This window comes from Aptenodytes patagonicus, chromosome 5 (assembly GCF_965638725.1).
Source record: "Aptenodytes patagonicus chromosome 5, bAptPat1.pri.cur, whole genome shotgun sequence".
Lineage (NCBI taxonomy): Eukaryota > Metazoa > Chordata > Aves > Sphenisciformes > Spheniscidae > Aptenodytes > Aptenodytes patagonicus.
The window spans coordinates 32,896,749-32,921,891 of record NC_134953.1 but is presented as its reverse complement, the minus strand read 5'-3'; the positions used below and the strand labels follow the sequence as shown (position 1 = coordinate 32,921,891).

General features: G+C 41.3%; 1 protein-coding gene across 23 annotated transcripts in view; it reads right to left on the bottom strand.

Annotated features, from left to right (window-relative positions):
* JAKMIP3 (Janus kinase and microtubule interacting protein 3) overlaps positions 1-25,143 on the bottom strand; it is a 94,192-nt gene that overhangs the window by 38,771 nt on the left and 30,278 nt on the right. For 14 of the 23 annotated variants that reach the window (XM_076339256.1, XM_076339254.1, XM_076339250.1 and 11 more), the window contains exons 3-10: positions 21,694-21,832; positions 18,919-19,160; positions 15,098-15,595; positions 3,976-4,191; positions 2,243-2,362; positions 1,643-1,789; positions 626-757; positions 84-119 (exon numbers count right to left, since the gene is read on the bottom strand). In XM_076339256.1, coding sequence (XP_076195371.1) covers positions 84-119; positions 626-757; positions 1,643-1,789; positions 2,243-2,362; positions 3,976-4,191; positions 15,098-15,595; positions 18,919-19,053 — 1,284 coding nt within the window. In that variant the 5' untranslated portion in view covers positions 19,054-19,160; positions 21,694-21,832. The remainder of the gene's footprint in view (positions 1-83; positions 120-625; positions 758-1,642; positions 1,790-2,242; positions 2,363-3,975; positions 4,192-15,097; positions 15,596-18,918; positions 19,161-21,693; positions 21,833-25,143) is intronic. The other 9 variants (XM_076339259.1, XM_076339261.1, XM_076339267.1 and 6 more) reach the window with 4 other exon arrangements.

Genomic DNA, 25,143 nt, shown 5'->3' with positions numbered 1-25,143 from the left:
AAATATTATTATACCCTGCATGCTTTTCATGAACAGCGATTTAAAGCATACAAAGATGAGGATGAAGTTAATGTCATTCTTACCATGACACTCTTCACATAGCCAGCAGTTTCCAGTGTCTAATGAAAAAGAATGAAATAATGTCAGTAAGTGTACAGACTTAAAAAAAAAAAAGGTATTTTCTTGAGGAGTACTATGATTTCAGTATTTTCTCTTTCTAAAGACTGAGAACATATTAACAAAGAAGCAAAACCCCAAACACAACATTGCAGAACACCTGCCTTGTACACAGCAATCTTTAGCCCTGATGCTGTCTCCAGCTAAAGGAGTTCTGACATTTTCTCTTGCAGGTGCAGGATCCGGCCATCAGCATATCTACTGGACGTGCTGCAATGCTTCTGTCATGCAAGTGCAATGTAGATTGAAAGGATTTTTCCAAATACTATGCCACAGATAACTTATATTCAGTTCAATTACTAGTAATCATAGAAATGCCTACCACGTTCCACTGATGCAAGCTATGCCCATTAGCTCACAGAATCCCAAGCACCCCTTTCTTAGGCCTCCTGTTCTTCTGCTATGGCCTTAGTCGACCTTGCATGAGAGTGGCAGTATTACATCATACCTTGGAGAGTTCATCAATGATATTTTGCTGTTCAATAACTTGTAGTCTCAGGAAATCAACTTCTCTTTCTTCCTGGCTATGGTCAAGGTCATTTAAAGAGCTCGGTCTCCTTATTGTTCCAGCTCTTTGCCTCTAAAAGAAACCCACACGGCAGAAGAGGAAATGATCAGAAGGCTTTGCCAAAGGACAGTACACAACCCTTCCCTTTACAGCTAGTGATGCATCTAATCTAATGGCTGTTCTGGCAGCTATCCTGCTCCCCTTTTGCTGGGCGATACAGCTAGACTGCAAACACACCAGGTGTTCCTGCTCCTCAGACTGCCACGTGAAGCTCGCGGTCACTGGGGAGGACAGCGGGCATGGGAGGCCATCACACCCTGCCTGTTAGTCTGCCAAAGATGGGGGCTAGCAGCTGCTCAGCTGCACCTGCTCTTTAGTTCTGCCAAGAGCTGTGTGGAGAAGGAATTCAGAGAGCTGGGACCAATGTTGCTTCTCTCCAGGTCCCTCTCACTAGTTTTGATCTGCAGCAGTCCCGGAGCTGCAGCAGCCATAGGGATGACCCCAGCCCTCCTACATTCATGCAATGCCACAGCTACTTGCTATCAGCTATCGCCCCCTAACAATACTCAACTGAAAAAAAGGGAAGAGAGTCACAAGTGCAGATTTCCTAGGGATTATGAGGTGATTCTGGTACAAAAGTCAAAGGTGAAGTGGGATGATTTGTGCTCATGTGGAAGCTGAGCAGCCAGTGACTGAGCAGTCTGATCAAAATGTGCAAAGCTCACACAAATTTCTTTTCTTCAGAACTATTTGTTTTTAAAGCTAAAATAAAACATTTTATGTAAAACAAAACATGTTTGAGCCACAAACCACTCAGTAGCGCACCGTAGAACATCTCAGCAAGCACCGGAAAGGGGAAAGTTTCCTATCGAACTTGCAAGTTTGGGATGATGCCTGACTTCATCAGCCCTGTGAGTACTAAATTACATGTTCTTCCTGGAGCATACAGAGACTTACCATTGCTATATTTTCTTGTGTTACAAATTTTAATTTATTTTCCATTCGACGTAAGGCATGTGACAATTCTTCATTCTTCCTACTAAGGCGTTTATTTTTGTCCAAAATGGGCTTATACTGACTTTCAGCTTCTCTAAGACGTTTTAACTGAAAGATAAAGAGATAATTAACACCTCCAGAGCTGTTCTTTTTCATCAAATACATTAATCATTTTCTTTAACTGCCATATTAGCAGTATTTTCTCCTAATGCAAAGCAGAATTGATCAAAAATTCTTGGTACTTTCCATTGGGAAACAGATCGTTCCTTCTTCGTGAGGTATTCAGTCTGTGCAACAAGCATACCATGTGGGGAATGTATTTATTTTAAAAAATAAATAAAAATAATTCCAGCTAATGCCATCTTAAAAAGTTGTTGTTATATAAGCGAAGATGAGTGTAATGTGGCATACCACCAAATACAGAGCGTAAGGAGGAGCCTGCTACTCCTGCAATGATTTCAAAATGGCACAGGGGAAAATATCTCGATATTTTGGCGATAAGGCACAGCCACAGCAGCACATTCTCAGGCAGTCATTGCCGCGCTTTGCAGCTGCACTCACCAGCTCATTTCTCTCCTCTGACAGCAGCGCGTTCCGGTCCTCCAGCTTCCTGATGATGGCGCTCAGCTCAGCGATTTTAAGTTGGAAACGCCGGGCATCCTTTTCATCCAACTGCTGTTCCTAAAACAAAGATCAACTGCAAATAACTGTTCCTAAGTATACACGCAATATCAGTATTTTTCAAAGCTCAAACTTTTTCTTACCCCAAATCCAAACATTTCGAAACATTATACAGCAGAGTGTAACATATGTAACCTAACTGACCACTGAAAGCTGCAGGATGAGACCAACGGAAAGTTAGGAGTGAAAATGTAACAAAGTATGCAAATGCAGAAGTATGTATATGCAAATACAAAGTCACAAATGGTAAACTTGGAAATAGAAAAGAAAATATCAAAAATTAAGGCAATGTTTCCAATGTATGCCACTGTTGAACTGAGTGCTTCAGACACATCACCCACTCTGAGGACTTTGATATAAGAAAATGATATTAAAAATACTGAAGTACAAATGGGGAAAATCCATGCAATTATACCATTGCATAAGCTCTTCTTCCATAAAGCTGTGGCCCTTATTGGGTTCTAAAGGGTCACTCGTAAAGCCAAAGGGGTAGCACTTTATCTGAGTGAAAATGCTTAAATCAAATTATAAATGACTAGAAATATAGGTAGACATGTTCTCGTTCAGAATCAGAGAAGTTACATCTATTTACAAATGTGACAGACTTTTTCCCCTTCTCTAGGACTTGTTCTGATGTTTGGCAGAAGTTGAGTACAAATCGAAACAAGCAAATTAGTGTCCGTAGTGCTGGTGGCACTTTTGGGAGGTCTAGGGTTCCTCATTCAACAGGTGCAGGAGAGGCTTGGGACAAAGAATAAAATAGATTGGTTTGCTCATGTACAAGTATTTACATTTCTACTGAGAAAATTAAGGCTGTTGCAAAAGAAATCTTGATGAGAATCAGCAATGAAGAAAATTTGCATATGTCAGATATAGGAGGTCAGTTAACTAAGGGTTTTTTAATATTAGCAAATTAAGGCAAAAGCAGAAGGGTGCCATAGTTATATTAAAAAAGCCATTGTGAAAGGGTGACTAAAATTCTGGATATTGCATTATAGGAAAGAAATAGGAGAGAATAGGTTAACAGGTGTTTAATTCACTTTCTGGTCCACTGAAAGCGAGAGCACTTAGCAGCACAAAAACCCGAGCTAGCAGCGGTGTTCCAGGAGGACCGCGGGACTTCCCACACTTTCATGCACCAATTACCTTCCCCCATTTCCCTTTGTAAACTGGCCTTGTACATCTGCTCACAAAATCCATTGTTAGCAGTTTCGAAAGCTAGCACACATACATTACTTGGTTAGAAATGCATTTGCATCATTTGTTGGCAAAATTGTGTCGAACTGTCAAATTAAGGCAGGTGGCAGAAGTATGGTACAGTGAGGAAAAGGAAGAGAAAAAGAACAGAAAAATTTCACCCTGCTAACAAAACCAAACCAAACAAACCAGAAAACAAAACAACAAAAAAGCAAAAGCTCTCCCATAACAAGGTTTGATTTTAAGTCTTAAAGATTTGGCTAACGAACGAGAGCAAGAAATTGGTGCCTCGGGGTTTCCCCTGCACGGCTATGGGAAAGCTGTTGCTTGAGGGTGCACTCATCAAGATTCTGTCACTTTGTGCCATTTTGTCACTCTGCTCCTTTGTGTAGGTGAAACCACGTGAAAGTGCTTACGGGGCTTCCCGAATGATCTGAAGCGTCTCCTGCACCACTTGCATAAGGAAGTTCCCGCTTGGGGCTGCTCAGATGCCGATCAGACTCTTTGATCTGGGAAAGTTGTTCATCTAAAGCCTCCTTTTGGAGCTGCAGTCTCTGAGCATGCCCGGCTTGAACCCCTAACTCTCTCTCCAGCACGTAGACTGCTCTGTCTTTAAATTTAATCTCCTCCATCTACAAGGAGAACAGAACACAATCACACAGGCAGGCAGCAGCTTGACAACAACAGAGCATCTTATGACCCCAAACGTGGCCAAAGAACAGTGGCACAGAGCTGACACCCCTCAACATGGAAAATACAACAACACTCTCTTGGAAATCAACGAATATTTGACAGTGAACATATGAACTGAATCGCTTAACCAACTCATGAATATTACTCTTCTTTTGGAGGCCACCCAGAATAAAATCTTTCTTTTCAGCAGGAATTTTTTCATTAAAATGGTTGGGAAATAACCCATATTCTTAGTACCATTTCAGAATATCTTAAAAAAAATAAACCCTAATATTCATATCACAATTTGAATTAGTTCACTCAAACATTTCAATGATTCTGCAGCATTTTGTTTGGACATCACCTTTTGAAAATTAGGATTCATAATTTTAAAAGAAAAATATTAAAACCTGAATATCCTTTTAATTTTCAAAATATAGAAGGAATGTGAATTTTTTAAATTCTTTTTCCAAAAGTCTCCCATGAGAGCAATTTGTTTAATTATCCCCCTTCCATTAAAGGTTTTGCTTGTGCATAATAAACATTATGCAAAATCATTAAGTGCTTAAATGACTAATGTCCAGATATCTCTAATTCTCTTCTTTCTTATTTGCCTGCACTGTTCTTGCTGAGTTCAGAGCGCCATGCTCATCGCCGTTGGATCGGGCATGTTGAATTTGCAGGTGCTCAAGGAATATTTTCTGGATATTTTCTCTGAATGCTAATGTGGAATTAAAGCCTCCCTCTCTACGGAGCTGAGCCATGTTCACCTGTGTGGACTGCTGTGCTCGGAGGTGTGCCGGCCAGAGGGGTGGCTCGCACTGCAGGCTGGGTGCACATGCCATGGCTTACGCCAGGATCAGACCCTTAGAGTCTGTTTAGAGAGTTCAGACAAGGATGGCCTGTGCCCTGCCTAATAATGAAAAATTACTGAGCACAGCCCAAAATCTTCTTCTGTGTCTGTGATGATGTACAACACTGCAACAGAATCCCAGGCTCTTCCCAGCTGGATTGCATACATATACATTATACATGAATATAAAGTATTAATTACACTCACACGCCACAGGGTTGCCAAATGGGCTTACAGATAATGATTCTATGGAAAGAAAGAAATCATATACATCCCCTAAAATGTCTGTTGATCTGGTTTCAGACACCATACATGCATAAGATTTTTGGCGTAAGTTTTTGAGACTTTACACATTTAATTTAAATGATCGATTTTTAAAATGTGGCCTGCTTGAAATAAGAACATTTTGCCTTGTGAGAACTGCGTTTGATACTTTTATCTTTGATAGCTTTGTCTGTAAACCTGGAAAAAAATGACATTGTGAATTAACAGATCACTCAAAGTACTTTGTTTCCAATAACTGCAAAAATGGCCCACCGAGAGAAAAAGCAAGTGATGGCAGTTTACGCACACCCAGCAATGGTATCGGGAAATTACTTCCATTAGGTGTGTTTGGGTGGAGGGGTTGATTACACCTTACAGCTGTGAAATAAATTACGCGGGAGAGGACACAGCAGGTTGGGGCACAATGTCCCTCTGTTGCACAGTGTGGAGGCTGCGTCCGGACCCAGGCCAGGCGAGGTACACTGTCACCCCATCGCCCTCATGCACTGGGGAAGCTCCGTGGTTCCAGCTCCAGCCGTAGGCGAGAGCCAAGGTGCTCCCTGAGGGGCCGCACTGCTCAGGGTGGCACTGCCCTTCGGTAGCTGCAGGAAGGAAGAACCGAGCTAGAAACCCAGAGAGATCCCGCATCATCCCCGGGGGAAGAGCCAGCCTTTGCCAAAAGACAACGTAGGACAACTCAAAAGTAGCTGCGTGGAAGCTGTGTTTCAAGGTTACGCAAAATTTTGATTCCTTTAGTAAAATGGAGCAAATTAAATGGTACTTTGGGTGCCATTTTATTAAAGGTGCTTTCAACAATTTACCTTAAGGCAACAGTCTACTAACTTCGAATGAAACAAAGAGAGGTACCCTGAGGTCCTTCTGCTGAATACCTAATCAGGTAGAAATCTAAATGGTTGTATAGATGAAAAGGTAACACATCATCAAATGATTATCTGTTTAAAATAAGCAGAATATTGGGTAGTTGATCCCAATTTATATGAAAACAAAGACATGTTACCCCATAGGCAACACTTTAAATCAGGAGGAACAAAGAAACTGGAGAAAATACGAAAGATTTCACAGTATTTCAACTAACGGTTTGTTTTCCAGAAAACCCCCTAAACATAATCTTCATAAACAACAAAGGAAACATCAACATTCACATTTCCCCTCATATGATTAAATTCACATTCATGAAATATGCATAACAGTTTGATGTTTGCAGCCCATTATTAAATAGCAATGTTGTAGAAATAGTACAAATTGAAGGAAGCATTTCACTGAAAAATATTATTTAGCACATTTCTTCCTAGCATTAGTAACACTAAGAAAACATAAAGACAAGAAACAACTTGCAACTCACTGGAAGATGCGCTGGTCCCCAGGTGCGCACCCCACCAGGCTGTCACACACGCCGGCCTCATTCTGCAATGGGTGCGGGACCAGTGGGTGCGGGACCAGCGGGACTCCTCCTCCCCACCTGTGTGTCTGATGGCTTCCGACACCAGCCACGCTTGTGAAAGGGCGTCAGTGCGCGTAGGAGCGCAGCATCCAACCACCTGAGAGGATGCCCTGCGCTGCGCTGTGGATATTCCCACTTTAGTTCTAGCAGGCTGCCTTGACTTGGGATGAATATTTATGTGGGGGTGCTAATTAATAACCAGCCCATGAGCACAGCTGATGCCAATTATGCAAACATAATCCCATGCAGAGTTAAATTTGTTATTCCCTCCTTGTGCTACCCAGTGCAATGCCTATCATGGTCTGACATGCAGCTGCTTTTAAGCCGTGTGATTCTTTTTAAATGTATTATTTCCATCATGATTGTAAAATCAACATGTAGGTTCCCTGGTCGGGAAATTTCTCCTTGCAATGTTCCCGGGGCCTTTGCTGCTCTGCAAATTCACAGACACCATCAGGAGCACAGCCGCACACCCCAGAAATCCACCTTTGAAGTCACCAGTGCCTGGTGGATAAAAGCCAGTCATTCGTAGGCAGCGGTTTTAAATGCAAACGAGAGGCCCCTTTCCAGCTGGAGCTGTTACATGACAAATGCATTTCCCATGGGCATGGTGTCAGAGCCAGCAATTAGGACACGCGAGGAGACCTGCCCCAGGCCTCGGTCCTCAGGAGCAGAGGGGACTGAACTGCCAGGCCCCCATCACCCTGGCTGACAACAGAAGGCCCAGATGAGAGGAGTTGGGGTTCCCCTCCAGCATGAACCCCAAGAGACAGGGTTCACATACACAGGCTGGCAGAAGGGGATGTCTGCCCGATGTGCAGTGGTGCTCACGTTCACCTTGCCTCTCCATTTTCCTATCATTTTCCTTAAGGCTCTCAAAGAAATAAATGCAATTGCCCCTTTGTCCTGGTGATATATGTCACTCACCAGCAACAGCCAGCTAAATTAAGTTAACCGTTTTTTGCCAAATACTCTACAAGAATTACTCAAGCCGGTGTTCTGATACCGCACATTTATATCAACTACTATGATTTATGTTTTACAGATAGCTTGGAGGGGTGGTGGTAGCATACCTGCAGAGTGATACTGCTGACTTGTTAATGTTCTTAACTCAAGGCGTTTAAACTCTGCTAACATGCTTACACATCTAAGTCAGGCTGTCATACAATGCTGCAGCACCAAATCCACATTGATTGCCACCACTGTAAATGATGGGAACACAGCCGATACAATACAGGAGCGAGCTGAGATTTCTTTTTTTTTTTTGACCAAGGAAAATTCTCCCTGTTTCAGTACAGACGAAAAACAAAATGCAAAGGGTAATCACCTCTCACGCTATTGTAACATCTTGTTACAATATACTTTACAACATATATTGCAATAATAAACTGCACATTGCAAAGTACATGATGTATTTTTAGAAGAGCAAAATGCTCCTTACAGCCACTTGTGTCATTCCCACACCCATGCTGTGGCTCCCAGGAACACCCCAGCCCATTTTACTGATCCTCCTGGCAGAGTGGGGCCAGAAACTGATGCATGTCCCTTATCATTGAGGGAGGAGATGAAAGCTGAGAGCGTTTCATGCTCTAGAGGCATTACAACAAGCGGCAGCTCCTCAAGGGGATAATTCCTCATTGCAGTTAAACTATGACACAAGAGCAAACCCCCACCAGAAAAGGTGGTCCTACACCCTGCCTTTCCCTCCCAAACCCTATGCCAGTGCTAGGTCATACAATAGGAGAAGTTGGCTCATCATGTCGGTCCATGGGAAAACTGTTCTTTTTCACTTTCATGGTTAATTTTCTGCCAGGACAGCTCACTGGACTGGCTCACTCTGTGCATCCATAGCCCAGTGCAGGAGAGGTGGGGTGGGCATGACGCTGGGGGGGGCGCATGGCCGGGGGCTTTGGTAGCCTTGTGTGCTCAGCTTAGCCCAACTGTAAGGTGAAAACACACTCTCTAGTCTCTGAATTTCCTGAATCTCCCAGGTTGCATGGGTTTTTAAAAGTCATCATTAGACGACATTAGAAAAAAACCTGTAGCTACCCCATTGCTTCTTCTGAAGCAAGTAAGCAACCCTCACACACTGGCAGCCATCACCTGTGCCTGGAAGCTGTCTGGCATCGCCCTAGCACCACTGTCCCGCAGGACAGCAGTTCATCAGCCGTGCAGCGGTACCTCCCAGGATCACCCAGGAAACTTCTCCTCTCACGTCTCCTTCCAGAATTAATCCTCATAAAAAGGTGATCACTGTCAGCAGTGCATGACCATTGTTCCAGTAACCTTGCCAAATCGTCAGGCATGAGAGGAGGCGATATATCATCTATTTTCAGTTACACAAGGACACGTGCGATATCTATTACCAAAAACTTAATTCTGCAATGTGATTCCGCTACAACTTTGGCCAAAGAACGATTCTATTTCAGACTGACTGAATCCCAGTTACACTTAACCAAACAGAAAATGTTTATAACACGCCCAGTAAATGTAATATGCCCATTTCCAGACAGTTAACATGCTACAGCAACTGTTACACACAGTCAAGTACTACCCAGGACCTGGCAACACGGCAAACTGCTCCTCTAGCAGAGCAGTCCATGGCACGGGGCCGATGGCGTGGCTCCCCTGGGATCGCACGGGCTGCCACTGCTTCCCTGTGAACAGCCTCTTGGACTTGAATGCTGTGGCTGCCTCGCCGGCAGCTTTACCGGCTGAAACGACTGACACTGATGGGCAGGGTTTGGACCCTTATTACCGTCCTGCAAATCACCATAATTCCACTGAAATCACTGGAACGATGTTGAGAGAGATTCAGTGTTAGGCTGTTAAGCATAGAAAGGTTAAATGGTGCAGGTAAAATCATAATTTGCTGCCCCACTCAGGCTATAAATAACCAAAAAATTTCCTTTGCTAGGTGACTAAAGGCTTTTGTTTCTGAAAACTGGTTCCTTTTGGAGTGTGAGGTGTGAATTGCAGTACACAGCATTGGTAGTGTTATATGTAAAGCTACTCATATCAAATTGCCAGGTACTTCTGGATTTTTGTTAAGATATATTGAAAAAATCTGATCAGTAGATCAGTAGATTTTTCAACAAATAACTTACACAGTTTGTAACAAAAATTCTAACAGAATTAAATGTAATACTATATTTGAAGAGTAAAGTACATTGGATGAGAGAAATAATCATGCATAAAGAAAGATTCAAAGACTTTTCCCACACTTGTCCTGTTTTGCATTCCCCTTTTTTGCTCTACCTTCAAACATACATCATACTTTCCTCACACTCAGGACACGCTCAGGACACTGTAACTATTCAGTGCCACTGGTAAATGCCATAAAATGAAGTGTGTGGTGTCTCAGACGTACACTGCTGAAAGCAGAAACCTCACATCCACCGCCAACAGTTTCAAAGCACTTCCAAGACGTACAGGAGCTCCAAGCCTCGTGTTAGGTGTGTTGTAGCACAACAACAACGCGGTTACAGCACAGAAGAGAGTAGACTTCTTGTTTAGGACTGTAGAGAAAAATGTTTTTAAAAACTGGACTGTAAGACTCAAAAGGAACAACTCGGAACTAGGAGGTATATTGGCCCTCCAAAATGTAGGAGTAATGTTGTATAGTTTTTAATATACAACAAAATCTTTCAGTAGTCCAGGTTTAGTTGGAATAAATACTGTTGTAAATGAGGTTCAAACTGCAAATGGTGAAAAAAATCCACATTTGCAAGAAGGAATTATTCACCTTGAATAATTTATCTACCTTTCAGTATAGGATGACTGCTGAGATACCTTTATAATACCAAATATGGTAATTTTTCACCACATAAGGGAACAAAAAGTAGAAGATAAAGACTAAATCAATCACCAGTGAAATTAATATTTAAAAAGTCAGCTTCCTACACTTTTCATCTGATACTGTCCTTTAAATCACACATCTTCACTAATTTACCACTGCCTAACAGAGAAATCTGAGGGAAGTGCCTGTAAACAAAGAGGTTCAGAGTGATACTGAAAAGATTGATCTCCTCTTTGTGGTGTTGGATTGCCATAAGGAAGCCATAAAGGTCTCAATGTACAATGGTCTTACATGAGGTATCAGAGCAGGTTATTAAACCTTTTGGTAGTCATCATCAACTAAAGTTTCTTAAACTGAAAATAAACACTTTCCAGTCTCTAACAAATCTCATTTCTTCAGTTTTTCTGATTTCTGTTTTAGTCCCCTTATAAACAAGACAGGAGGAAGGGAGGCTGCAGTGCCCATTGCTGTTCAGCACTTCTCCTTTCTGACCAATCTACATTTAAGTAAAATTTAAATGCTCTTTACCACATTGAATTTTAGTCCCCATTAAGCAAAATTCGAGGCCAGTTAAGCTCAGGGAATTCTCCTGACTGAAGGGCTGTTTTTCCTGGTCGTGTACACACTAACACAGGGTGTGCTGTTATTAGTGGGAGACCATACGAATGTAATTACATACATTTGTGTAGTATTTTAAGCTGTTTTAAAATGCACAAATTAAAACTTAAAAAAAGTTTACTAAAATTAGAAATTCGTTAGAAAGAAGGTCGTTGCCATACTTACTTGTTACCATCTGCAAGGTACTTTCATCTTTTACACTAACATTTCTTAAGCTTCTGAGCCAGGGATAGCTTAACTGGGTTAGTTGTACTTCTCTGGAGAGCGTCACACTCAGACTTTACAGACACAAACAGCACAAACCATATGTGCAAACAGAAACCACAAGGCCAGAATAATTTTAACATACACTTTTGCAAAACACGTTATTTCCTTTCCTATGCTGTTCACAGAACTGAAAGACACTCAACTCTGCTGTATGGGATTAGTCCAAAGCCATCGGCATCAACGAGTAATAGTTACCCTGGCACCTGAAAAATAACTAGAATAAATAGCTAGAATTTTTATTTGGTAAAAACTAAGCGGGAACTGTTCCTAATGAGAGATTACACCTTGTTAGATGTTACAATCTGCAAGCCTCTGTGTGCCTGTAGTGCAAAACTACCAAAATTACCACTTGCAAATATTGCCCCTCTACTGTAACAGCCTGTTTGATGTGTATGTAGGGTCTGCTGAAAACATGTCCTGGCACGAGAGTGCAAGCTGAGGAGGAGCCAGCTTGCAGTTGCATTTGGAAGTCTCCTTTTGACCACAAGAGTATTTTGGATTTAGTTTTGCTGCTGGAGATGAGTACAGCGCACAGGCAGGCACAGCTGGTTTGACAGGCTGCAGTGCAGCTGTGCCTTCTCCAAGATCTCTTCTGGAAGAGGGCGAAAATGCAGGGATTCCCCTTAGAAACCTGGCAAGGACAAAGTTCATTCACTGGCACTGGGTTTGGCTTGATGCAACAATTTAACTGCATTCAAAGTTGTAAGTCAACAAAACGGAAAAGTTCATATTAGAGCTGGTTATTTTGAAAGCCTGAGCATATATACCCTGCATCTCCCTTGGCAAAAGAGGATGATGTTGAAGACCAAAATAAACTCCAATTTGCTTGAAGTAAATTTGACGGCTGTACAGTTCCTTTTTGCATAATGCTGTATCTTCCTACCACATCTGTTACTTTAAAGACCATCTAACATTTTTCCAAAAGTCTAAAGTGAGATATCAACAAATGTATTCCTGTCTGTCCAATAAAGAAAAAAATCTAGTTTTAATTTGAAAGGAGAATAATGGATTAGTACTAACTCACCTTTTTAAAACAATCTTTGTCTGACTATGTATGGAAGTATTTTCCATAAGCTAAGCCTGCATAGATGTACTTGACTTGGAAATGAAAAACTGTACCTATCAGAGATAAATAACTTCAAAAAATTACTTTATGTTAAAGGACTTCACATCATTACAAAACTAAACATGAATGAGTACAACTTGTCTTTCTCTATTCTGACTAAACAAAAAAAGCAGTATTTTTCTAGGCGTGAAATAAAAATTTGCTCAAAGGTTACTTCCCCCCTTGGTTAAAATGGCTAAACAATGCATTGTACATGAATCACAGAGCTTTTAAAATCCTGATGTGAATCCATTAACAATTCAGGGCTGGATGTCTGCCACAGCTGTTACATGAAGGTGCAATCCCATTGCTCTGCTGGATGGCCGGACCCGCTCACATTGGGCTATTCTGTGTGTCTCTCTATCTCAGTGCAACCCCAGTGAGGCTCAATGAGTGTACTTTATTGATGGTCCATCTTGAAAACAGAAAAAAACACTGGTTTTCAGTTATAGTTTAAGTGTTTTGAGAATTGCCTCATTTTCATAGAGAGGAGAACTTTTATCATATGATGTGGCACCAGTCTTTCCCCCCTGAAATGGCAGGGCCCTCCCCTGCAAGGTGCCAGGAGCCAACAGCTCCCAGTGAAATCAATTACAGTCGAGTCAATGGAGCTGAGAGTACTTAAAGTCATTCAGGAAGCACTCAGGGCTTGGTAAAATGATGGCATCATGTAGTTTAATTAGTACAGTTAGATAATCTGATTCTTTCAAGCAGAAACTAAAAAAAAGTTTGATTTTCAAAGGCAATTTAGAAACCATAACCACAAACCACTCTACTCCTTATAACTAAGAACATATTTATTTTATAGCTTCTACATTAGAGGCCATTAGTGTGGACTTTTCATGTAATGCAGCAAGTTTATTTAGGATGTACATTAGCCATCCTTTCATTCTGATGTATAAAATCAATGCATCTAGTAATTATGTTTAGAGAAGAAAGTACTCACACTGCAGGATATTTGAACAGTATCAATAGATCAGTTGATTATAAATTATTTTAATATCCTCTTCATAAAAATAAAATAATCTATGAGGGGAAAAAAAACTTAACAGTCTAAAGTCTGAGAGAACAGGTGGCTAAATAAAGGGTACATAATGCTCCACTGACTAATGGAGCAGCGCACAGTGTGTCAGTCGCTGTCAGTCACTTTGGTTCATTAGGACACAGATGATGCTGTACCAACTCTGTGGTGGGTAGGTTCTGCAGGGCATTTGCTGAAGCATGTCTGCGCTGCCATGCTTTGACTTGAGGACATTCTGCAAGCTGATTGTGCATTTTTAATTTTTTTTTAGATTTGGATAATAGTCAAGGGATAATGACTTAGAAGAGACATGGATGAGTTTATACTGAGACACTGAATGCTGTAAAAAAGCATGGCAAACACAAAAAGATGGTCACTTCAAATAAATACTGAGACAAGACCCAAAATATGCATCACGAGAGTATGGGTGTTACATTTGTTCCCATGTCCTTGGGAATGGCAGCAACAGGTAAGGGATACAGTCCTGCAAATCAGCTGTGCACTCACAAGACTGTGTGAATCATAACGCAGGTGTCTGAGATGGCAGTGGAGAAGAAATAGTCCTAAAACACAGAAAGTGTTGGTGGCCTGCCAGGCTCTCATGCAAAGACTTCCCTCTTGGAGGGAGCTCCCTCCCGCAGGAAGTTCTCCCCTTTTCCAAGCAACGTGATCCAATTTAATCTCTCCAACAAGTTTCCAAACACACTGGAGGAATGCTCTGAAGCATGTAGCTATTGCCTTTGAGAATCACACTATTGCACCTGAGACTCAAATGGTCTGATTAGGTGATTGAAGGCTGATCAGCATACACAAAGACCCAGTGAGGATCAGATGAGCAATGACGGGTGAGGAACCCCAGTAACCTACTGAAGTTGGGAGCCTGCTGAGTCACTGCTCACGGGGCCACCAAAGGAGGAGCACCAGCGCCTCTCCTGGGGGAAAGCCACCAAGGTGGGTCACAGAGAGGAACCCCTTCCTGAATTCCGTGCAGAGTGAAGGGGGTCATTGCCTACAGGGTATAGGACTCACTATGGGATGCAGAAGAAAGAGCATTTTGGGACTGTGTAAAGCTCATGATGTGATGTTTAGGGGAACTAGCAAAGGCAGGGAAAGGGGGGGACCAAGGTGGATCAGCAAGGAACAAATGGTGGGAAAATAGAGGCATGGGCCAATAAATATCACTGTTTTGTAGAATTCCCCTAATCAGCTAGTAACCCAAGGCATCTTCCTGATATCTGAAATGTGAACAATATTAATAAGCACTGACATGGATAAAGAAGTTCCTTATAAAACATCCTAATCATTTTTTAAAAATATTTGACATTTCTACTAGTAAATGTAAAACAGATTTGAAGCAAGCTCCAGAAGTTTGAATGCCCGTCCTTATCCATTAATCTGAGTCCAGCACTGAACTTTCATTTACTTACTATCAATAACATAAGTGTTATTAAAAACAGATGCAGATAGCAACACGTACCAGTCTACGAATTTCTCTCTCACACTCCCTCTTAATTCTGCTGATTTCCTCTTGATGCAGGTGATACACACTCCTTATCTCCGCTGCTTTAATTTTGTCAGCTTGGATGACCATAGTTAAAGCCTCTTCCACTTGTTTCTTAGCCCCCTTCAGCTCTGAAATTTCTTGCTGCATTTTTATTTTCTCAACTTCAAACCCCTTCTTGGCCTCCTCCTTTGCCTCTGTGAGCAGCACTGTTTTCACTTTGTCAGGAGCCCCATCACGTACAGCACTGAGAAGGGTCTGTAGTCTCTGGATTTCATTATCTTTAATTTTTATTACTCTAAGTAGTTCAGCTTCATGCTGTCTCAAAAGTGCTTCTCGAACAGCTTGGAGCTCCTTCATTTTCTCTTCATGAAGTTTGACTTTGAGCTCTGTTACCACCACTGTACTTTTATGCTGTTCGTGCTCTTTGATCTGCTTAACTTCCTGATTTTTCTCTCTTTCTAACTTGCTGACCTACAAGGAAAATAAAAAAAGTATTTTTAATCAACAATGATTAATACAAATTATGATATTATCTAAAAATGGTATGGCTCACTTTACCATATTAGACCTTAAGGTTGCACGTCTGTGCCTTAGAGTGAAAGCCCGCCCAACCTGGTGAGTTAATATTACCACACGCAGACCTACACATTTGGCATTTTGTTCATTCTTTATGATCTAATTCTTTATTATATACTAAGCATCCCTTTTTTAAGGAGGTTCCAGGTAAAACTAGGGTCACTGTGCTCTGCTGCACAGCCTTCATGCTGCAGACTTCGGAAAGAGCAGTTTCCTCTCTTGACACAATTTGTGTGAAGAAAATACACATTACAAAACCCTGTAAAACATTTTCACAGGGAAAAGTTTTTTTACTATTTGTGGCAAATACTTTCAATGCACTGTCACAGTTGTCATTGGACTTGAGGTTTGGCAGGTACTTGTGGGGATCTTTAGTAACACAGCTAATCTAGCAATGCAGTCAGGAGAACGTGAGGTTGTAAAAGTGATTCTAAATCTACCACAAATACTCTGGGCACAACTCTGTCTTAGCCCTGACAGACCCATCCTCCCTCCAGAAGCACCAGTGAGTGTTCACCTTGTCATTGATGTAGCCACTGCAGCTCCACAGAATCAAAATCAACAGTGACAATGACTAAAACCCTTGAGATACAACCTGTCCTCTGGGTGGCTGTGGCTATGAAACACTGCACTTAGGCACTGATGTACAGCTTACTGTCTATGATTCTGTCCATTGCACTAGTGACTATACATCCCTGCTTGGGAGGTTACATTTGTGGATACACACCAGAAGAGACAACAGAGTTGGGTCATCAGCGATTTTCTGGGGTACAAATGAGAATCATGTGTCTTAGGGGAAAATATGACCACCTCAGCTTTTTATTGAAGTGGTTGCTGCATAATGGCAGGTATTGCACTAGAAGATATTCCCAGCATGTATTTGCAGTAGCATTTGCAGTAGCATTTGCAGTGTTTGCATAGCTGACCCTCTCCTTTGGGCAGGTTTATTCCAAGGCAGGGAGTGCACGTCTGTTTGCTCTGTCTGTTCTGTCTTGTAATGTTTATCAGAATAGCCTATGCACATATTTAAATGCTAAAATTAAGAAGTGGATATTCACTACATTGTAATTAATTACTGAAGTGTTTATTGGGAAAAAATGTTCAGGTCAATTCTCTTTACTAAAGATGCATTTTTCTTCCCCAGTTGACACTACAAGGTTTCCTTGCTAAGAATATGCCTAAGCCTGCCTCACAAATGAGAACACTGCAGAACCAAACCATGCAGGTGTAAAGAAAAAACTGTGACATTACAGAGAACTTCGAGAAGTCTTCTAAGGACAAAGTAATTTGTGAAAATCAGAAGAAGAACCCTGACAAATTTGTAGAAAAGAGTTTTCTTTCACTGGAGATCAGCATAAGCAGAAATACCTGCATATTTAGAAAAAGAAAAACAAAAATGTATCATTGTCATTTGCAAATTATTGATATTGAGGATAAAAGTCTAGGCACCAATGCTGATTTTAGCATCATATTCTATTTTTCTAATTAAATAATAATGCCTTGCAATCATATTGATTCTTTAATTTGCCCAATTCAGTGCCCTAAAAAGCACGGGTTAACACAATATAAATAAGTATCATAAAGTTATGCAAGAAGCACAAAACCCAACTGAACTAGCCATCAATATCCAAACACTACAGGAAGTGTATGCTCAGAAACTAGCCTAATGTGTGTGTAATAGTTGCTAGAAACAAAGTAATGTTTAAGATAATAGACATTTAGGAATTAGCCAGTATCTTGTGGAGTAAGTCTGAGTCCATTCTTCATTTTTCAGCTGGATATCTGCAGAAGCTGTCACACTGCATCCCCGAAAGAATACGTGAGAAACCAGTTGCTAAGCCAGTATTTTGGCATGCAGATCCAAACTGTGCTGTGCGCACATGCATATGCAAGACAGAAAAAGCTCTGTGCAAGGTACTGTGAAGCCCCAAACAATTGCATTTTATCAGATGCTTTTTCAGCAATGAATTATGCATTACAGATAACTAACTGTATCTGACCACAGAAGGGTCAAATGATATTTCAATTTAAAACCATACCATGAACTCAAGAGGAGCCATGATGAGATGCGTTGTATCAAAAAGACTGGGGAGGACAGGGGCAAGGAAAACAGGGTCCTCAGTCTTAAAACTGCAAAAGCTGCTTCACAACAAAAGGATTAAAAGCTGTTCTATTTAAATATATATACACACACACCCCCTTAGAAGCTTCCTTAAAAATTAGATTCATAGTCTACAATGCCTGATAATGATGCAAATTAATGGAAAAATGCAGATTATCATTCTGTCCCTAGCATGATAATGCATGTCTCTATTAGCATTCTGGAACCAAAAACCCCCAAAGTTTATCAGCGGAAACTAATTTGGGGGATTATGGAAAAGCAAATAAATTTTTTATGCCCTCACTGAGAAGTGGTCTGAAGGCTATGGGTAAAAGCTCTTAAAGTTGAGGCTCAAGCTGCACTGGCTGCCACTCTCTCCAAGGCTCAGGGTGAAATTGCGGCTCCTTAAACTTTGGCAATCAGAGGCGGAGACAGAGCTAAGGCCTATTACCACACATCTGAAAATTGTATGCAGCCAGTTTGAAGGACTTTAGGCATAAAATCCAAATGAAATTAGAGTAAATGTGAAAGAGAATAATAAGCAAAGAGAACTTCTGAATAACAGAAAATAGCATTCAAACCCCTCAATGCAGACATCCTTGTAAATAGGTAAATATTGACTAGAAAAAGTTCTAGCAAGAGAAACAAAGGACATGGACAGCTTTCAGCCCACCACTACAAGTATGTCATCTCTTTTGAGCAGATGTTTGTTTTTCCAGATCTTTTGCTGGCATTTAGCTATGCAATTTTTCAACTTCATTTCTTCCTGGTTGGTGGGAGCAAGCGTGCTGCCCACAGCTGAGTCCTGCCTGCCCAGGGACTGGCCATCCTCACTGCTCGGCTTTCCCACCAAGAGCTATACTGCTGAAGCATCCTCTCTTTCAGAGATCTTTTGTCCCATATGCACATTATAAATACAAGAACAATTTAAAAATCTGCAATAAAGGGGTTGCCTCATTTCCCACAGAAGGCTAGTTCCTGGTGCACGCACTCTGATGATTTATTATTGAGGTCATGTACAAGTCAGCTACAAGTGGGTCAAAGAATGGTTAGCAGTCAGAAACAACAGACTATCTTTATTTTAATTAATGGGGGAAGGAAAGGAAAAGATGCACACCTTACTCTTTTCTTGCTGGAGCTCTATCTGGATGTCGGTGAGCTTGGCCCTGAGCTCTTCATTGGCAGCCTGCAAGGCAGCCAAGGCGTCCAGCTTCTCCCCCCTAGCTCGGCTGCTGGTGCCCTTCTTGGACATGGTGAGGCCACGTGGCAGGGAGGGGAGTCCCGCCCGGAGGCCTTCGTCCCAGCACTCGCTCGGGGCTTCTCGTCCTTTTCTCCGTCCCACTACATTTTCTTACTTGCCTGGAAGGAGGGAAATCACGTAACTACTGTCAGAGTGCCGGAGGTGGGTAGGCGATGCGATATCCACCAAATGCACAGTGAGACACAAGACATTTCTAGAAAGCATGAGGTCCATGTCAGCCAGCTAAAGTGGCTCTTTCCTGGATTAAGCAAGAGCTAAACACACTGTCAGGTGTAATAATATTTTGTATTACACCTGTATAGAGAAAAACATTTAACTATAAACATTTTCTGTCACTTCATTTGCACCGGAATTCATACAGTGCAGAGGATGTGGATGTTCGGGAGGGACGTTCAAGCACCATCCCCTGGCACTGTCACAGCTTTGAGACAGCAACAGCTGGGACAACTATTTTCAGTATAGGCAGAATACTTTTATGTTCTTTAAAAAAAAAGTCTTAAGAAAAAGGGTGTTTGGTTTCCTACAAATACTTTTCAGATATTCATGATGTAAATAATAAAAGTTAAAAAAAAGGAAGAAGCTACAGAAGCAAGCAGAGATTACCCAAAGGCAACAGAAGCTTTCTATACAAGAGTGTGCTGTGTATCATCAAAACAACAATTAAGTTCTATATAGGTTTATCTAAGTCTGGTAACAATGTAGGAGTTCTATTCGCACTAAGAGGTTTTGAGTCAAATCTAAGCAAATGAAACTGAGACAAGCAATTTCATTCTATTAAACAGTGGAGAACCAGGCAAAAGTGGACCCCGCTTCACAGAATTCATATATTAATATAGTTTGCACTCTATGTCTACCCATTAATCCCAACACATTCATAAACTATACAACATACACAATTTATAGTGATAACTTCAGATTTGTCAACAAAACATATAATACCAAGTACAGTGCTAAAAGCTACATGCATTTGTTGATTTTTATTTCAAAATTCTCCAGCAGAGACATTGCCCAAGAATAAACAGCAATATTCTGGAATGGGTAAGCATTATTAAAGTCTGTAGAGACTGTGCCAAACTTAGAAGATCATATTATCAATGCAACTCAAAGGTCCTTTATAATCAATACTATTAAGGAAAGAGTACAAGAGTTATTGAAAACCTCATATCCTTGCAAAAAACATATTCTAGCTTAGTATAACTGTCAGGCATAAGGAGCCTAAGAGCAAGACACCAACTCACTCCGAAGAATTTAAAATCTGAGACAAAGACAGATAAAAGTAGGGAGAAAGATGGTATTTTCTATCTGTTAATGCCATTTTTATGCTGCATCCATCCCATGGTTCAGAAAACTCTATCAGAGTTCTATGTAAAAATAAATAATTAAACTATTCATCAAATCAAATTGAATCCCTGTGATCTGTGAGTTGTCTGTACAGAGGTGAACTTGACTGAAGGTATCACAGTTTGTCCTTACTTAATTTGATTCATTTCTTAGAGCTGTTGATGCAGACAGACAGTCCCATTAATATTATGCACTTGATCACTCTGTGCTGAACAAGTCAGTAGGAGGGTGTTCAGGTTGCTGTCAATTCTTCCTCTGATCGGTATTTAACTCAGTGCTCATCAATAGCATGAACAGATTTAATTTAATAGAAACCTGAGGATAGCAAGAAATTCTGGGCAAAACGCTGTGTCCTGGAGGCTTTGTTTAGCTCTGGAGCAGTGGAACGTAGGTACTGTCTGCTCTATCCCAAAATATGGATGTTTCCCCAATGTTTCTTTCACATTTTGTATACTTTCTGAAGGATCTTCTCTTATAACAATGCTACTTTGTCAAAGCACTGTGGAAGGAGAATCCCCACGCTGATGCAGAGGCTCCTTGGTAATCATCCCATGCAATTTTTCAATCTGTGGATATAGACTACAGCTGTGAAAACCCAGTTCATTCCTATTTAAAAGATAAACAGCAACACAGGCAAAGAAACAGTTGCCTCTGCTTCTTTAGACAAAGCTCAGACTCACTATCAAAGTTTATTTTATAATTGTCTACGAAAAAAATTAATGGGAGTGAAATCATGAATGAAACACCTAGAGGACCAGCTAACAAGCTCACACAAAAGATACACACTCATGGTAATGCAAAATAGGGAAACATCATCAGCAAAGAGAAGGATCAAATTAATATTCAGAGAACTGGATGATCCTAAAGACTGTAGTGAGAGACGAGGTGTGAAATCCAGTGGTGTAAAGGCTCTGTCTTTCAACAAAGTTCTCAGACAAGACTTGGGCCAACTTCTGACCCAAGGACGAGGACAACATGCTTTCGTTGTTTCAGAGCAAACAGCAGAACAGATCAGGATTTTTACAACAACATGTAAATTTACAGAAGAATGTAAAATCTAATGAAAAAATGTTTCACACTGGAAAACTTTGACTTGCTTAGATAAAACTATATCCTGAACAGATTACATGTATTTCTCAGTTCAAAAATTTATTTGGATTAATTTTTAGCTGTCACTACATTTCTAGTTTGAAGTAAACCCTTGTTTTGAAGATCTGTTTAAGTTATACTATAAAAATACACAAAAAAGCTCAAATTTGGGAAAATATTTCCAACCTTGTTAATACTAACCTTATTAATGTGGATAATCTTTTTGGATTATGACCATCAATGCATTGGTTTATTCATCCTGACTCATAGTCAAAAGCACAACAGAGCAGCACTATTCCCTGTCCAAGCACGAGTAAAGAGGCTTACCAGTTCAGGGCAGCTGTAATAATAAAATAACAAGAAATAATAATAGTAAAATAACAATATAATAATAATAATATAATAATAATTAATAATAATCCTAGAACAGCCCGATTTGAATTCTAAAAGCAAAAACCTGCATCCATTAGGGAGAAAAGAGCAGAGGGAGGCAGCCGCCTCAGGGGATATATAAATGGGGTATGAAGCTGGGAGAGGGCTGAGAGCATCCGGGAGAAGTGGCTGGAGTTTGGGAGCAACCAGGCAAAGCTGCTGAGAGTCAAGGAAATCAAGTAGGACAAGCAGCCACTGGGTCAGAGTAAGAGTGGGAAGGCTGAGACTTAGAGAAAAAAGTGTGTGTGTGTGTGAAATTCCTGATATTAGTTGACCAAACCAAGGTAGTACAAACAGTCTTAATTCTGTTGTTTCTCAGTCAGGCTTGGCTTTGTAGCCTTGAAGTTTCTATTAAAAAAGTGTGTTTGGCTGGTCAAAGAAATAGAAATAAATAACATATTACAGATATTGCCTGAAAAACCTATAAAAAGGAGTAGATGTTCTTAGCATTTAAGATTCTTGTTTCTTTGTGTAAGAAAATGCAATCCATCAGTGATTGTTCTACAACGGAGGTCTTAAGAAAACCCTCTTTCTTTATAGATAAAAAAATGGGGCAGTCTGTAGCCACAGGCACTGAATTCTACCTACTGTGATGAATAAAGCATTTGTGCATATTACAATTATTTTCTTAAATGGTATGTTATAATGATAGATGCAGTAGGTGGAGTCAGGTTATTTCACAACCTGAGGAAATGAGAATCATAGAATCGTTTAAGTTGGAAAAGACCTTTAAGATCATCAAGTCCAACCATTAACCTAACACTGCCAAGTCCACCACTAAACCATGTCCCTAAGCGCCACATCTACACGTCTTTTAAACACCTCCAGGGATGGAGACTCAACCACTTCCCTGGGCAGCCTGTTCCAATGCTTGACAACCCTTTCGGTGAAGAAATTTTTTCCTAATATCCAATCTAAACCTCCCCTGGTGCAACTTGAGGCCATTTCCTCTTGTCCTATCGCTTGTTACTTGGGAGAAGAGACCGACACCCACCTCGCTACAACCTCCTTTCAGGTAGTTGTAGAGAGCGATGAGGTCTCCCCTCAGCCTCCTTTTCTCCAGGCTAAACAACCCCAGTTCCCTTAGCTGCTCCTCACAGGACTTGTTCTCCAGACCCCTCACCAGCCTCGTTGCCCTTCTCTGGACACGCTCCAGCACCTCAATGTCTTTCCTGTAGTGAGGGGCCCAAAACTGAACACAGTATTTGAGGTGCGGCCTCACCAGTGCCAAGTATAGGGGGATGATCGCTTCCCTATTCCTGCATAATACAAGCTTTTAACTGCTTGCATTTGAATGTCAGACAAATAATTTGAACGATACAGGGATTTGTGAAAATAATTCAAATCAGAAGGATTATTTTTGACAGACAAGGGCTACAAGAATTTTTGTTTGTTTGCTTACAGAAAATAAAACTAAGGAACTGATACAAGTAAACTGAAAGGCAAAAATGGTATTAGAGGCATGCCAGGAGGAGTGCAAGCCCAGCAGCTGATTTTCTGGGAGGCAGAAAATAGCTCAGAGTAGTCAGGTACCCTGCGCACACACTCCCTGGGCGTCCCTGTGAATCCAAGTAGCAGAAGATCGACCATTTCGCTACCACATGCTGGTACTGTCTCAGAGAGCCCCTCAGGAGCATCACGCAGAGGAGCACACCATCCTGGCACCTCCCCTGCAGAGCTGGGGACCTAATGGTTTCTAAGCACAGTTCGCTTGGTGGGAATTCTGTCTGAGCTCTATTTCTAGAACTACCTGTCCTCATACTTTCAGTGTTTAAGCTTTTAAATTTTGTTTAAAATGTTATCAGGGTTTAATTGTATGAGTTGACACATTTCATGCCAAGCAACTGCCTAAATACTAAAAAATAAAATTTAAAATTGGTTAGCTTATTTCAAGAAAGAAAGGCTTGTATTGCAACGTTTGCTCTGGATGGGTCTACAAAACCTTTAAAGATGATCTGAAATATTATCAGCAAGGTGTTCCCTGTTGTCCCATGAAAGCAGCCCAAGTGCAGTAAGCTGAATATCTGCCAGAGGCTGCAGTTGCCCACCCTCAGCCAAGCTTTGCTAAGGCTTCACTAGCCAAAGTCACTGCCTGTATCTGGCATCCATCCACCCAGACATCAATGCCAGGAGACTTTCTCCTCTGCAAGCTCAGCTATGGCTCATGTCTACATGTCCCATGGTAAGTTTGAGGTGACAAAGGGGACAGCACTGACTTTCAGACCCTACAGGCTCCCATCAGCGCAGCATGGGTGAAGGAGCCGACATCAGAAACATCTTCCAGACTGGAATGCTGAAGCCTTAATGAGATTTTCCCAGAGAAAAATCATGTCCTTTGCCAGTACTTAAAGTAATAAGACTGCTTCAAAAAGAACTACGCAGAAATTAGCTGAGGACTCTTTCATTTAAATCTTTAAGGATGAAAAGGGACATAATGATAAAACTTGAATGTAGCCAAGAATAACATCCAAGGATTAAGAGATCCAGATAATAGGAATTTGATCAGCCTTGGTAATGGTCGGTCTGCACAACCATACTAACAGCAACGAGATCTGCAGAACAATGGAAAACTACTCTGCATGCCACGTTTCCAAAAACCCGTGGGGGAGGCAGGGAAGGTTTCTCAGAGGAAGACCTGCAAGAAACAAGTATATTTCCCCTTTCTCAAGGCAAAAACGAGCTATGTTAGTTGTAGATTTGCTTATATGGAGTGGGAAGGAGCCTGCGGAGGTGGTGGCAGCCTTTCCACATGCACTTAGAAACCAGTGGGGGATGGAAGTGCTGGTCAAGAAGTGGCAGCACCCATCAGTGATGCTACAGCTGGGTTTGTTCCTGGATACATCAAAGCTCAGGCCCTGCTGGCAGCTGTCCCAGCTAGCAGAGATGCCCTGCACATCCCTCCTGAAGCGGAAAAGGCACATGCTTGAGAATGACAGAAAAGGGGATGTCCCCACCCTCGCTAGGGTGCCGGCTGAGGCCCAGGAGGCTCCCACTTTCCCTCCCAGCAAGACAGGGACCAAATGCCTCTGAGCTTACAGACTCAACTCTGTCCTTCCTGGGGGATGAGAGGGAAGGAAAGTCAGCCTAGGACTGAGGAGCTTCAGTGTTACCAAATGCTCACTTCAATGGTTTACCTGTAATTTTACTTTATTCTATGTAAATTAATGAATTATTAGTAATAATACAAAGATCTTTAGATAATCTACATTCATGAAACTC